Source organism: Stenella coeruleoalba (assembly GCF_951394435.1).
Source record: "Stenella coeruleoalba genome assembly, chromosome: 4".
In the NCBI taxonomy this organism is placed as follows: domain Eukaryota; kingdom Metazoa; phylum Chordata; class Mammalia; order Artiodactyla; family Delphinidae; genus Stenella; species Stenella coeruleoalba.
In genome coordinates this window covers 14,045,075-14,059,239 of record NC_137149.1, presented here as the reverse complement: position 1 = coordinate 14,059,239, position 14,165 = coordinate 14,045,075, and the positions used below count along the sequence as shown (strand labels likewise).

Below are 14,165 nucleotides of genomic sequence, written 5' to 3'. Positions count from 1 at the left end.
CTTCTGAGTAATGAAATTATTATGATATATAACTGATAAAATTTTTAAAATACAAGTTACAATTATTATTATATTATCATATAAAATGAAAAAACCCTCAATTCATCCAAAAGCACACATGAGCTGCCTTAATCAGTATTTGAAGTTTTCCAATGATTTTTAACATGAGTTATAAACATTTTGGACTCTTGGATAAAACACTCCAAAGAAATATAAAGTAACAAAACTTCTGCAGTTTTATAAAATTTTTTCTAATATATAAAAGATAAGAGATACACATTATGAGTAACTTTTGTATCTAAGGTTGAACCTAATCATTAATCTACTTAAAATGTTGCTTTCATGCCATTTCCCCTACTTAGAATCTATCATTAGTAGACCAAGACCAAACCTTGAATCTTTAAAGACCTTATAATCTGTTCTTATTCATCATCTATTATTTTAGTTGTCAGTACCACATGCGTTAGCTGATAAGAAAATATGAACACAACTAAACATCAAAAACCAAATAAAGACATCATAGAAATAATAATTCTCCAACAATGATAATGCTAATTTAATTTCACAATCTACAAGAGTAGTTTTATCATTTCTATCTAATTACCTTAATACAGTAAGAATCAGAATAATATTTAAAATTCCCAGGAAGGCGCCAAGTAAAACTGGTGCTGTGTACATGTTTATCTGCAGCTTAATGGTATCCCATGTCACGCCCTTTTCTCCAATGAGTGCGAAACAAGTCTGAAAAACTTATTAAAATAAAATGTATACAGATTAATTATTATATGGGAGGCACAGGCTAAAATAAATGTGAGAAATATTTACCATAGAATTGGAAGTAATATATGGAATCATCCATCTGCATCAGACATCTCAGCAGGGGCAAGAAAATTGGTTCTTGGTGGGGAGAGGCAAAACATTTACTTTTTCTGTATAAAGCACAGATATGCATACAGTACATAAAACACATACAATATAGGTCTGTGGTATTAAAATTTCATGGGATGGAGTGATTAGGAAAGAAATGTCTAAAAAGCCTCCTTAGGGAGACAATAACATAAAAAATGGGTGAGAAGCACTGATGTACAGGCATTCACAAGGGATTATACCTAACATAACTTGTCAGTATTTTCTTTTTTTAAAATACATCTCTGTATGAAATTTAAGTTATACAATTTCTTCCATAAGTAAATTATTAAAGTTTAATCAATTTCATTATAAGAAACTGTCACTTTTTTTTTTTTTTTTTTGCGGTACGCGGGCCTCTTACTGTTGTGGCCTCTCCCGTTGCGGAGCACAGGCTCCAGACACGCAGGCTCAGCAACCATGGCTCACGGGCCCAGCCGCTCCACGGCATGTGGGATCTTCTCAGACCGGGGCACGAACCCGTGTCCCCTGCATTGGCAGGCGGACTCTCAACCACTGCGCCATCAGGGAAGCCCGAAACTGTCACATTTTAACTCAATATTTTAAAATATTACTGTGTATATGGTACTTAAATTATATATATTTAATACCACTTTCAATTTGGATCTGTGGCAAAAATCAGATTGGGTAAGTATTGGTTTGCTCTCCTGATTTAGATTCTATATCTCGTTCTGCCAGGACTTTACATGTAACCTTAGAGTGAGGATTAAGTAAAATACTGCACCTAAAGCACTTAGAACAGCATCTAGCATATGGTTAGCACTCAATGTTTGTGCTTATTGATGTGGTTATTATTGGAAAAGTCATCTAATCTTTTCAGGCCTACATTTACTCATCTTTAATATAAAATGTTTTAGTGATAATCTTTTTTTAAAAATTTTATTTACTTATTTATTTATTTTTGGCTGCGTTGGGTCTTCATTGCTGCCAGCGGGCTTTCTCTAATTGAGGCGAGTGTGGGCTTCTCATTGCGGTGGCTTCTCTTGTTGAGGAGCACGGGCTCCAGGGGCGCAGGCTTCAGTAGTTGTAGCACACGGGCTTAGTTGCTCTGCAGCATGTGGGATCTTCCCAGACCAGGGCTCAAACCCGTGTCCCCTGCATTGGCAGGCAGATTCTTAACCACTGCACCACCAGGGAAGCCCCGTGAATAATCTTTAAAATAGATGGCCAAAATATTTACTGAGAACCTAAGCCTATACCAGGTACTGTGCTAGAAACTGAGGGTAGAGTGGTAAGCTTAAAAAGACCCAGACTATGCCCTCATGCATATAGTAAGGCAATAGGTTCAATTGTTCTAGATTTCTGCTTATATTTTATTCCGGAACACTGAACTAAAATACCAGATTCTGGTGAATGATGAATTAGGCTTTCTTCTGTTGAAGCAAAGTAATGGAAACTGGAGGTTGGGGTGTTAATGATGAAGTATACTGAGCTGGATTCAAATTGATTCTATTTATAACTGCAATATTAAAAGCATGGGCCAATTATATGGCTTTTCAAAGTTATGCTAGGCATAAAAAATTAATTTCTCTACTCATTTAGCAGAAAATTAATTGGGCTTAGGGAAATATTAAATCTCATTAATATATTTTTATATTCATTAAACTATGAAAGCTTGGAAAGAAGAAGAGACTAGTAAATCTTTTTTGAACTCTTTCATTTTCTTCAACCTTAGAAAAGTCTTAAAGGTATGGGCAAAAAGGGGAAAAAAACTCCTATAACTTTCCTCAAATCCTTCAATTAAAAGAATTCTGTTTCTCATAAACAGGAAAAAAAAAGCAAACTCTTGCTGAGATGTCAAGCTAAATGATTATCTGACAGAATGTATACTTTGGAATCAGACAGTGAGGTTTGAATCTCATATTTCCCATTTAATATCAGGGTGACCCTGGATAAGTTACTTAGATTCTCTATGCCTTGGTGTCCTAATCTGTACAGTGGGACTAATAACATTTAATTTAGGGAACATGAGTTAACACATATAAAGAGCCTAGCCTCACTGCTAGATCAAAAAATATCAGTTTCCCTCCCTTTGCCTTCAGCTATGAGGTTTTATACTTGAATTGCATCTAACATTTGAACCTCAAAAGTTTTCCCAATTCAAATCCAAGTAATGATAAGTGAAGAACACCTACCTGGACCTAGAATAAAACCTAATGCTTGACATGCACTTGTGTTTGCCATGGAACTTGTTCTTTCCTGAAGAGAGGTAGCACCAGCAATATATGATCTAATAACAGCTACATTTCCTAAGAAAAGACACAATAATACAAAGTAAAAGAAAATATTCTCCAGTTTATAAAAATTCGACTTCATTTGGCTCTATACAGAAGAAGAAATATTAACCTACAACATAGTTACTGCTTCCTCTTTATGATTATACAAGGCATGTATAGTGAACAAATGTATCAATTAATGAAAATATTACTTTTAGTATTGTGAAAACACAGTTAAAGATGTGAATGAATGAGTGAAAAAATGGCATACAGGAAACTTAAACTTTTTTCATCATTAAATACCAAGAAAGCATTGAGTGAATGGAGTCCTACTAATTGCTACATTGTTTTAAAAGAAATATGCTACACACTCTGCATGTTTATAAAAAAAAATCCTAAAAATTTGAGTCAAAAAAATTTGCTGAGCATTTATGTTGAAGAGACTCTGCTAGGGGCTAGAGAATATTTTCAAAAGTCATAGATTGTCTCTAATTACACTAACTTTACTAGCTAGTTGGTGATAAGGGATGAAAACAGTGCAAAACAGTATATAAGCAAATGCCAGAGACATGTTGGAGAAGCAGTAGTGTAGCCTAAGAAAGCTTCATGGAAGAGGTGGAACTTGAACTGAATCTTGAAGGATGAAGAATCATGGGAACAGAAGAGAGAAACTATAGGTAATGGGAACATCATGAGCAAAGGCAAAATGATAGGAAAGATATTTGCAATGAGACATCTGTATGTTGAATGTCGTATAGGAGATTGAGAAGAGGTGACCCTAGATGAGAGAAGGCCATAAATGTCAGGATGAATGTGAGTCCAACACAACCAAAAATATACATGCATGCATATTACCTGCTCCAAATCCCACCAATCCACGAGCAACCAACATGTAGTATTTATTATGAGAAGCTGGAACCTGGACATATGCATAGAGGCAGTTGGCTGCCACCGAAATGAAAATGGAAACAGTAAGAGGCTCTTTTCTTGGTCGATAGTTAGACCACAAACCAAATATAGGTGAAGCTACCATTTGGCCAAGGCTAAAAGAAGCAATAACCCAGCCCAAAAAACTTGCATCGGCAGTCTGATCAATCTGCAGAAAAAAGTACAATGCTTTAAGAATTGTTATCCAAGAAAAGTAAAGTTAAAAATCCAAATACATTTTTTCTGACCATGTAACATTTCTTATTAAAAAAATAAAAACAATAATTCTAACACATAAGTTTTATAACACCATTACTTACAGTAAGGAATTCAAACTTCTGACATTACAATTAAATGTGTTAACAATTCACTATACACAAGGAAAAATGTTTAGGAAACTTCATCTTTTAGAACAATTATAGAAATTCTGTCATAAAAATCTTGTTAAAAAAATCACATTATATACCTAACAATAACATCATAAAAATAATATGCCATTCTTTAATTCTTGTAAAGTAAATACAATTATTTACCTTATGCTACTCTATAAACTAAACAACCATTAGCACTGTGAATCTATTTTTTTTAACTGGGCACAATAATCAAATGCTTAAAGACAATAATAAAATTTCTCTCATTAAACCTACTACTAATTCTTCCTTTCAGCATAGACAATCCAGGATTCTACCAAAGAGGATTTATATATCATTAATACTGAGGTTAAAACCAAATGATTACAACTCAGAAAATACTTTCAGAAAACAGAAAATTTTAGCTTACAAAAGGGACTATGGAATAAATCAACAGATGGGGTTTTTAAAAATATGGTAGGTTATATAATAATTTGGAAAAATAAGAGCCATTAAATTTTAGGACATAAGTTTAAACATATATAGGTTAAGTGGTAGAACAACTTAATAAGGAAAACCATGGCCTTTTCTCTTCCAAAGATATTTTTAAAAAGCTTAAAATGAAGTTATTTAGGTACATTTCTGTTTGTGTGGCATGAGAAATAAGAGTGAATAAGTATAATGACTTCATGTCATATAAATTTAAAAATTAATTTTCAAAAAAGCAATGAAAACAATTTTAATATTAAATGTCTAGTGGTTTAAAAGCAAAAGGATAAAAGTGTCTTCTCAGGATATCAATTGATCATAATAGTCAAGTGTCCATTTCATGGACAGAAGTGAGCTGACTCTTGAAGATGGCTCTAACAATTTTAACAACATTTGCTATTTTTATTGGATACTATTCTTTACAATGACTGGAAAACTGGAATCTGCTAGAATTCTGCTAGAATTGTAACAGGAAAGTAAAATGGTTTGGAAGATACAGGTTCTATACTACAACAGAAGGTATCAGTTCAGTAATTGAACTGTTATCTGTGCTCCTGTGTGTTTCTCTCTCCCTTATAGTAATAACAGCATGTTGTTTCCAATCCTCTGGCCATCTCTTACTCCGTGGCCCAGACTGCCCCTTCTGGTGACCAGTTTCTGTAGGCCTTCCAAACTCAGCTCAGATATAACTGCTTTTGGGAAATCTTCCAGGATCTCTTTAGTCTGGATCAGCAACATCTCCCTAACCCCCATGTCTGTCTGTCTGTGTCAGTCTGTGTGTATGTCCCTCTCTCCCCCAGCCCCCACTCCTTCTGTCTCTCTCTGCCTCTCTGCCTCTCTCCCTCTCCCTCTAGCTCCCTCTCCCCTGTGAACACGCACACACACTCACACATCAAGCTCTTAAGACTTTTACCCACTCATATTGTATGGTAATTATCTGTAAACTTGCTTGGTTTTGCACACTTCAGTGAAAGTTAGATGCATCTCTTCTCTTAAAAAAAAGCCCACAGTGCGTAGTACTGAATTTCAAAACATTCTTCTCTAAACATGTTAATAATATTGACAAAGTCAAAGTTCTAGAACTCGTAATGCTTCGCTACGGGAGCTGAGATGTGTTCCAAGCCTCCTCAACTATTTACTTACAGATTATTGCTTATTCATCCAATTAACAGTCACTAAGGCCTTCTCTGTGACAAAACCTGTGCGAGGCTATATGAATACAAATTGAATAAACACAGTTCTTGCCATCAAGGAGTTTCCAAACCAGGTTCTACTTAACTGATTCTGAAAAATCCTACATTTTTGAGTAGCTGAGGAAAAAAACCAGCATGCTTTAATTCTTTATCTGTCAAATGGGGGTAACTTCACAGAGTTGTTATGAGAATTATTTAAGCCAAGACATGTATAGTGCCTAGGGTCATGTCTGCCTATAGTATGCACTAAATGAATGTTACCTATACATAAAAAATTAATATTTCTTGGTATTTTGTTTTTACTGATATGTCAGTTTTATTATTATATTTTATTGTAACATGCATGAGTAGTCCCACTATGTCCCTGGGCCTACAGATAACCTATCATTCCAATTCAAAATCTGGGTTTAAGAATATGAGTTTTCCTGGAAATCAATCACAACTCTGGGCAACACAGGCTACGGAATCACTGGGCTGATAGCTGTCTATCAGCCAGGGTCAGAAGCACAAGTCAGCGATTCACAGCAGTGCCAAATTCCTTTCGGACAGATAACTTACTGTTTGGGGGTTTTAGAGGGGTGGTTGGGCCTAGCTTTTTATCTTTCTCACAGATGACTTTTAAGCTAAGTAATATTTGGTAACACATTATCGTAAAAGAGATAGTAGCCTTCAATTAAAAATGAAAATTTTGATAAACAGCAATGACCTACTGTATAGCACAGGGAACTATATTCAGTAGCTTGTAAAAACCTATAATGGAAACGAATCAGAAAAAGAATGTGTGTGTGTGTGTGTGTGTGTGTGTGTGTGTGTGTGTGCGCATAATTGAATCACTTTGCTATACACCTGAAACATTGTAAATCAACTATACTTCAATAAAATAAATAAACAAATAACATTTTAAAAAAAGAATGAAAAATCTTAAGACAGTAGGTAACATAGCACTGTAGAGTCAGATTTTGGTTTCGGATAGGCTTGATTCTACCATTTTCTAGCTGTGTGATCTTGGGCAAGTTACCTAACTTCTCTAGTCTGAGTTTCTTTATCTGTTAAACAGGAGTGATAATGACCACCTCACAGAGTTGTTATGAAGATTAAAAGATGATTTAGATGAAAGATTTAGTATTGTGCCTGGCACACAATGAGCTATAATATTATTATGAAATAACTTGAGAAAATTAACTCACAAGGTTTTTGGTGAAAATGTTATGCTTGTATTGCCAAAGAACTACTGATATGTTCATGTGCTCTCAATAAATTTACCTTTGAAGAGATTACAAATATCTGGAGAAAGGAGTGTACCTTTTCAAAATTCAACTTATTATGCTGAGTAGACCTAATTTTGTAAATACCTTTCTTTTGAGAATTTTGAGGTTAAACAAACTAGATATAGGGACCATAGAAATCAAGTGTTTTTATACATGGAAATACATATTTTAGCACAGAAGATATTGCTCCAGAATTGTTAAATATTCTGTTCCAATTCTAATAATTCTGCCAGTATGGAAAGAATTTTTAGTGTCATGAGTAATGACTTCATGTAAAATAAATTTTTAATTACTTTAAATTAATTTTCAAAATGGCAGTGAAAATGTGGCACTAAAAAGTAAAGTGTGTATTTTTTTCCTATATTTCTTTTAAAAGATAGCATAAGAAAATAGGATTTTTAAGTTAAAAATTATAAAAACTGGGCTTCCCTGGCGGCGCAGTGGTTGAGAGTCTGCCTGCCGATGCGGGGGACACGAGTTCGTGCCCCGGTCCGGGAAGATCCCACATGCCGCGGAGCAGCTGGGCCCATGAGCCATGGCCACTGAGCCTGTGCATCCGGAGCCTGTGCTCCGCAACGGGAGAGGCCACAACGGTGACAGGCCCGCGTACCGCAAAAAAAAAAAAAAAAGAAAAAAAATTATAAAAACTAAAAAATCTATAATGAAGTATAAGATATCAATAAATTTCTTACATAATAGGTATAATTTTTAAACGCTGTTACAACACTCAATGATAAGTATTAATGATAAAGGGATATGGAAGCACATAGGAAAACCTTCTAATGCAAACTGGGGTAAGGGACAGTAAGAAAAGGCTTTTCAGAGGAGGTGACATTGGATCAAAGCCTTGAAGAATTAATAAAAAATAGTGGAGAAGAAGGGGAGGAAGGGAATGGCAGAGGAAAGGAGAGATGGAGGGAAGGAAAGCACTCCAGAAAAAAAAGGAGGAAAAAGTGTAAAGATCTGAGGACCTTAGGTTCATCCAAGTACATGATATAATAAATTACTGGCTATAGATCTAATATTGGCCAAGGCTCAGGATCTAGGCTGAAACACACACACACACACACACACACACACACACTCTCTCTCTCTCTCACTCTCTCTCTCTCTCTCTTTCTCTCTGTCTCTTTCTCTCTCTCCTCTGGAGAAAACCAAAATATAAGGGGCAAGTTGATAAAGAAAAATACACAAAATAATTTAAGAATAAAGAGTTAAGAGTAATGTCATGGAAGCTAAGAGAGAGTTTCAAGAAGCAAAGAGAGGACAACAATGTCAAACACTACCCAAATGTCACCTAAAGTAAGGACTGAAAAGTATCTACTATTTGGTGAGCGATTAAGTCCTTGGAGACCTCATCAAGAGCAGTTGCAGGGTAGCAGAGGAGTTAATCAGATTGTAGCAGGTTAAGGAGTGAAGAGGAGTTAGGAAGCACAGAGGAACTCCTTCAAGAACCTTAACTGAAATATTATTATAGATTAATTATGTCTCTACCTTAAATACTGATTTTTAATAAATTCATTACTGGAATTTTAAGACAGAACTGACAGTTATATGTCAAATATATTTTTTAAAAAGGTAGAATTGACAGGACTTGATCATTAACTGATGATCAACTGATGTTAGAGTACCCACCAAACTTGCATCTTCTTGTCACTCCCTCCTTCCCATGTAGTAACCACAGCATCAAAACACATGTATTGTCTATTCTTTTCACAATGTCACCTGACAACCCAAATTATTCTATCAGAAAGCATCAAGTTATTCCATAGCAATATCATTTATACATTATAGGAATTCAGACTATGTCTAGCTTAGTTTCCTTTTTATTAGGGAAGGGGTACGGATGGGATGGGAAAGTGGCTAATAAGTAGGTGACCATACATCTACATTTGCCTGCGATTGTCTGGATATAATCCTATTTTCCTGCTAAAGCACTCTTTTCACTTCAAGAGTGCTCTGGTTTGCACAATCAAGCATACAGTCACCTTACTTATAAGCCTCTTTTGAAGAATTATTATCTCAAGTTATTTTAGAAAAGATTAACTCTGAATACCAAAGAGATTCTCTAGAAAACTCTTAACTACATAAGAGTTATTACTACTACAGCTACATAAGAGATGAATAAAGTGCACAAACCTTTTGGAGATATGGCCATATTGACATTAACACAATAGAAAATCCTGTGAAGAGGCAAATTCTGTTATTTATACTTATAATAATTTCATCACTATAGATACAAATTTTTGAACTACAGCATGGATTTTAAAACATCATTATGAATTTACAAATTTATAACCACAATGTCTAATTTATTAAGCAATGGAGTTTTATTTATCAGAAGGAAAATAAATATTAAAGGCTGGAAAACATATATATAATTATAGCCCCTCACCACAATTAACATAATAAAAGCAGAGGACCTATTTCTCCTCATTCACGTGTCTTTACTGTAAATGAAAATTACTGGAACTTCCCTGGTGGCAGAGTGTTTAAGAATCTGCCTGCCAATGCAGGGGACACGGGTTTGCGTCCTGGTCTGGAAGGATCCCACATGCTGTGGAGCAACTAAGCCCGTGCGCCACAACTACTGAGCCTGCGCTCTAGAGCCCACGAGCCACAACTACTGAAACCTGTGCACCTAGAGCCCATGCTCTGCAGCAAGAGAAGTCACCGCAATGAGAAGCCCGCGCACTGCAACAAAGAGTAGCCCCTGCTCACCGCAACTAGAGAAAACCCATGCACAGAAACGAAGAACCAACGCAGCCAAAAATAAATAAATTTATTTTTTAAAAAAAAGAAAAGAAAATTACTGAGAGTTTTGTTAAGTTTTTATAGCAGAAATGAATGGAGGTAAGGCTACTTTGTTATAGAGGAATTGCTAGACTTCTAATCTGTGTTGTTTGGGAGAGATAATTCACTGTAGGGAGGACTAAGAAGAAGGAAAATTATCTTTAAAGGGGGCAGTGGCTATAAAGAACCAGAATTTCTCAAGATGGGCATACCTTAAAAGAAAATTATCTCTGCTAGCTTTTATTGCTTGAGAACTGTAATGATAAACTCCAATGTTATTTGTCGATTTTAAATATTAGGCACATCCAATCACAATTCTATCAAGGCTATTTTTAAAAAAAACAGCTCTATTAAGATATAATTCACAATGAATTCACCCATTTAAAGTGTACAATTCAATGGTTCTTAGCGTGCCAGATATGTGCAACCATGACTACAGTCAATTTTAGAATATTTTAGTCACCTCAAAAAGAAACCCTGGACCCTTTAGCTATACTCTTCTATCCTCTATCATTTCCCCAACAGCCCTAAGCAACCACTAATCTACTTTCTGTCTCTATAGATTTTCCTATTCTGGACTTTCATATGAATAGAACCACACAATACGTGGTCTTTTGTGTCTGGCTTCTTTCTTTGCATAATGCTTTCAAGGTTCATCTATGTTGTTGCAGTATCAGTACTACATTCCTTTTTAAAAGTCTGTTTTAAAAAATAATTTAATTATTAGTTTCATCTTAGTGTATTTTGAATTAACACATTGACTTGATGAAAAGAATCAACTAATGTTTGAAAATAAGACTACTATCTCACAATCAAGAAACTTGTAAACAGGTAAAATGTTTCACATGCCAATTAAAATCTAAAGTTAAAAAATTTTTTGCTGTTAAATTTGAAATTATTACTTATATTTTAGATAAATGAGTATAAAAATTAGAAATGCTTTAAATAAAAAAACAATCTGTTGCAGAGATTGTTACCTACACAACATTCATTTGCCCCCTTCCTCCTCTCCGATAGAATCCTGGTTGTATTGAGGTATGCATCACTCCTCCACAAAGCCACAGGCTTTAGAGGACACTGTGTCCACTCCAAATTGCAGAGGGTAGATCCTGATTAGATCTCACTATCCCAGCTGATGATGGGTTTAGAAATTAACAGGTAACCCAATTCTAACCAGTGAGAAATAAGGGGAGGTCTACTTTGGGACCTCCAAGAAAGGACTCCTTGTCTCTTTGGAGGTTTAAAAAATAAGTCCCTTTCAATCAATAAAAATTACTGTGGAAGGATGTGACACGTGGAACTGCTGCTGCATCCCTCCTATAGCCTAAGAATGAAGGCAATATGCAGAAGAGAGCAAAACCAAAAAACTTATTCAGAAGCAGAGCCAGTGAACTTCACCTGGAGTTGTCCCACTATGGATATCTTATAAGAAAATACAAATTACTGTTCAAGCCAATTTGAATCAACATTTTTTCCTGATATTTGTGGAAAGCATAATAATGGATATACAATCCAAAAAACTGTTGAAAATATCCTTTATTTTGTACTTTTCTTTAGTTTTAGCTTTATTTAAAGTCTATTTTTGCTCAATGTTGAATCATAAAGAAGACTGGCAAGAGAGAGAACAAGAGGGTGACCTGGGATAAATGGAAAGGATATGGAAAACAACTTAGTCAAATGACCTTCACTAAATCCATCTCAGGAAAGAAACCGTTTGTAAAATTATTGCCTATGGACTTAGAGTCCACGATTGGAAAAAAAATTGATTCCCTAAAACATTCCTTTATAAACTATCACAGTATTGAGAATTCCTATATATTTTCATTCCTTACCATTTTTAATATAATTACAGTTCTTAATATTAAAAATTTTTTTCCTCATAAAGGTTAACTTTTTCAGTAAATATATTTTCAGAAATAATGTTAATAGGTTAAAATAATCAAGCTATACAGATTAATATTCTTGGACTTTACTATTGGTATGTGTCAATATAAAAGTTAAATGAGGTTCACAGGCAACAAAAGTAAAAAGCAAATACATTAAACTACATCAAAATTTAAAACTTCTGTGAATAAAAGGGCACAATCAGCAGAGTGAATAAGAGTCACGGAATGGTTGAAAATATTTGCAAATCATATATCTGATCAGGGATTAATATTCAGAATATATAAAGAACTCCTACAACTCAACAACAAAAAACAACCTTATTTAAAAAATGGGCAAAGGACTTGAACAGACATTTCTTCAAAGAAAATATACAAATGGTCAATATGCATGTGAAAAGATGCCTAACGTGAGTAAGGAGAGTAAGTAAGTGAGTAAGGAGATACAAACCAAAGTCACAATAAGCTACTACCCGATTAGAATGACTAATGTCAAATAAACATAAAATAAGAGTTGGTGAGGATGTGGAAAAATCTGAACCCTGACTGTTGATTAGAATGTAAAATGCAGCAGCAGCTACGGAAAAAAGTATAGCAGTTCCTCAAAAAGTTAAAAATAGAATTATCATATGATATAGCAATTCCACTTCTGGATATATACCCAAAAGAACTGAAAGCAGGATGTTAAAGAGATATTTGCACACCCATGTTCACAGCAGCTATTTGTAAGAAACAAGATATGGAATCAACCCAAATGTTCATCAACCAATAAATGGATAAACAAAATGTGGTATATACTGAAGGGGATCAGAACATTCTACCCCAAAATATGCTGCTTTGGCATATTGATTATTTTGAGCTGAAGGCAACTAACAAACAGCAGACACAGAAGGGCTTTCTGTCTTCCCCCTTTCTGCCTAAAAACTGGGCATAAATTTCCCCTGAGAAATGTGCTCTTCCAGTACCAGGAAGAAGAAAATATTCTTATCACTGCAGATGGAGCATCAATGCTGAGATGAGTCTGCACAAACAAACCTTACTCAAATAACCCTCATCCTCCATTAGTTTCCCCCATGTATTTCCTAGTCACTTTCCCACAATTTACCATCCCTAGAAAGCTAACCCCTTTTCTTTGTCTAGTCACCTCTCCACAATTAGAGACCCTTGTTAAAATAGTATATAAGTCCCTGAGTCTAACCCTTTCTTTGGGGTTTTCACTTTTCTATGAAGCCCCGTATCTCACATAAAAATATTAACATCAAATAAATTTTTATGCTTTTCTCCTGTTGATCTGCCTTTTGTCAGTTTAATTTGCAGGCCCCAAATTAAAAACCTTTCCTTTACTTTCTTAGCTATAAAATCTAAGAAAGTAAAGAAAAAGTTTTCCCTCTCCTACAATTTATACAACAGACTATTACTCAACCTTAAAAAGGAAGCAAATTCTGACACATGCTACAACATGGATGAACCTTGAGGACATTACGCTAAATGAAATGAATTAATCACAAAATTAAAAATACTGTATGATTTCATTTATATGAACTATCTAGAGTAGCCAGGTTCATAGAAACAGAAAGCAAAATGATGGTTAATGGTGGTTGAGGGAAGGGGAAATGAGTTGTTGTTTAATGGCTATAGAGTTTCAATTTTGCAAGATAAAAAAGTTCTGGAGATTGGTTATACAACCATGTAGGGATATTTAACAACTCTGATCTTAGAAATGGTTAAGATGGTACATTTTATGTTATGTGGTTTTTACCATAATAAAAAAATAATTTTTAATTAAATGACATTAAAATATGATATTTTATCTAAATTTTTTAAATTATGTATAATTTCAAATACTTACCTACACTGCTAAGAAACATAGTAAGATACAGAATCCTAATTGATCTCCATCGGCTCTTATAATGCTCCTCAGTTTCTATAATATCCCATTCTCTAGGTATAAAGAAGAAAAATGTAGTATAAAGTTATCTCAGTACATGCAAATCTTTCTGTGGCATAATTTTATTTTCTCTCTCCTAAAGTCATGAAAATGATATGATAGAGGTATAGTTTACTAATATTGGTTTTTACTATACTAATTCATCTATAAATAAGTATTATATCTTTTAAT

General features: G+C 34.5%; 1 protein-coding gene across 8 annotated transcripts in view; it reads right to left on the bottom strand.

Annotated features, from left to right (window-relative positions):
* MFSD8 (major facilitator superfamily domain containing 8) overlaps nucleotides 1-14,165 on the bottom strand; it is a 41,943-nt gene that overhangs the window by 18,383 nt on the left and 9,395 nt on the right. For 2 of the 8 annotated variants that reach the window (XM_079919331.1, XM_079919332.1), the window contains exons 2-6: nucleotides 13,896-13,987; nucleotides 9,510-9,553; nucleotides 3,999-4,239; nucleotides 3,063-3,176; nucleotides 605-749 (exon numbers count right to left, since the gene is read on the bottom strand). In XM_079919331.1, coding sequence (XP_079775457.1) covers nucleotides 605-749; nucleotides 3,063-3,176; nucleotides 3,999-4,239; nucleotides 9,510-9,553; nucleotides 13,896-13,987 — 636 coding nt within the window. Of the gene's footprint in view, nucleotides 1-604; nucleotides 750-825; nucleotides 898-3,062; nucleotides 3,177-3,998; nucleotides 9,554-13,895; nucleotides 13,990-14,165 lie in introns of those variants that run through there. The other 6 variants (XM_079919338.1, XM_079919335.1, XM_079919334.1 and 3 more) reach the window with 6 other exon arrangements.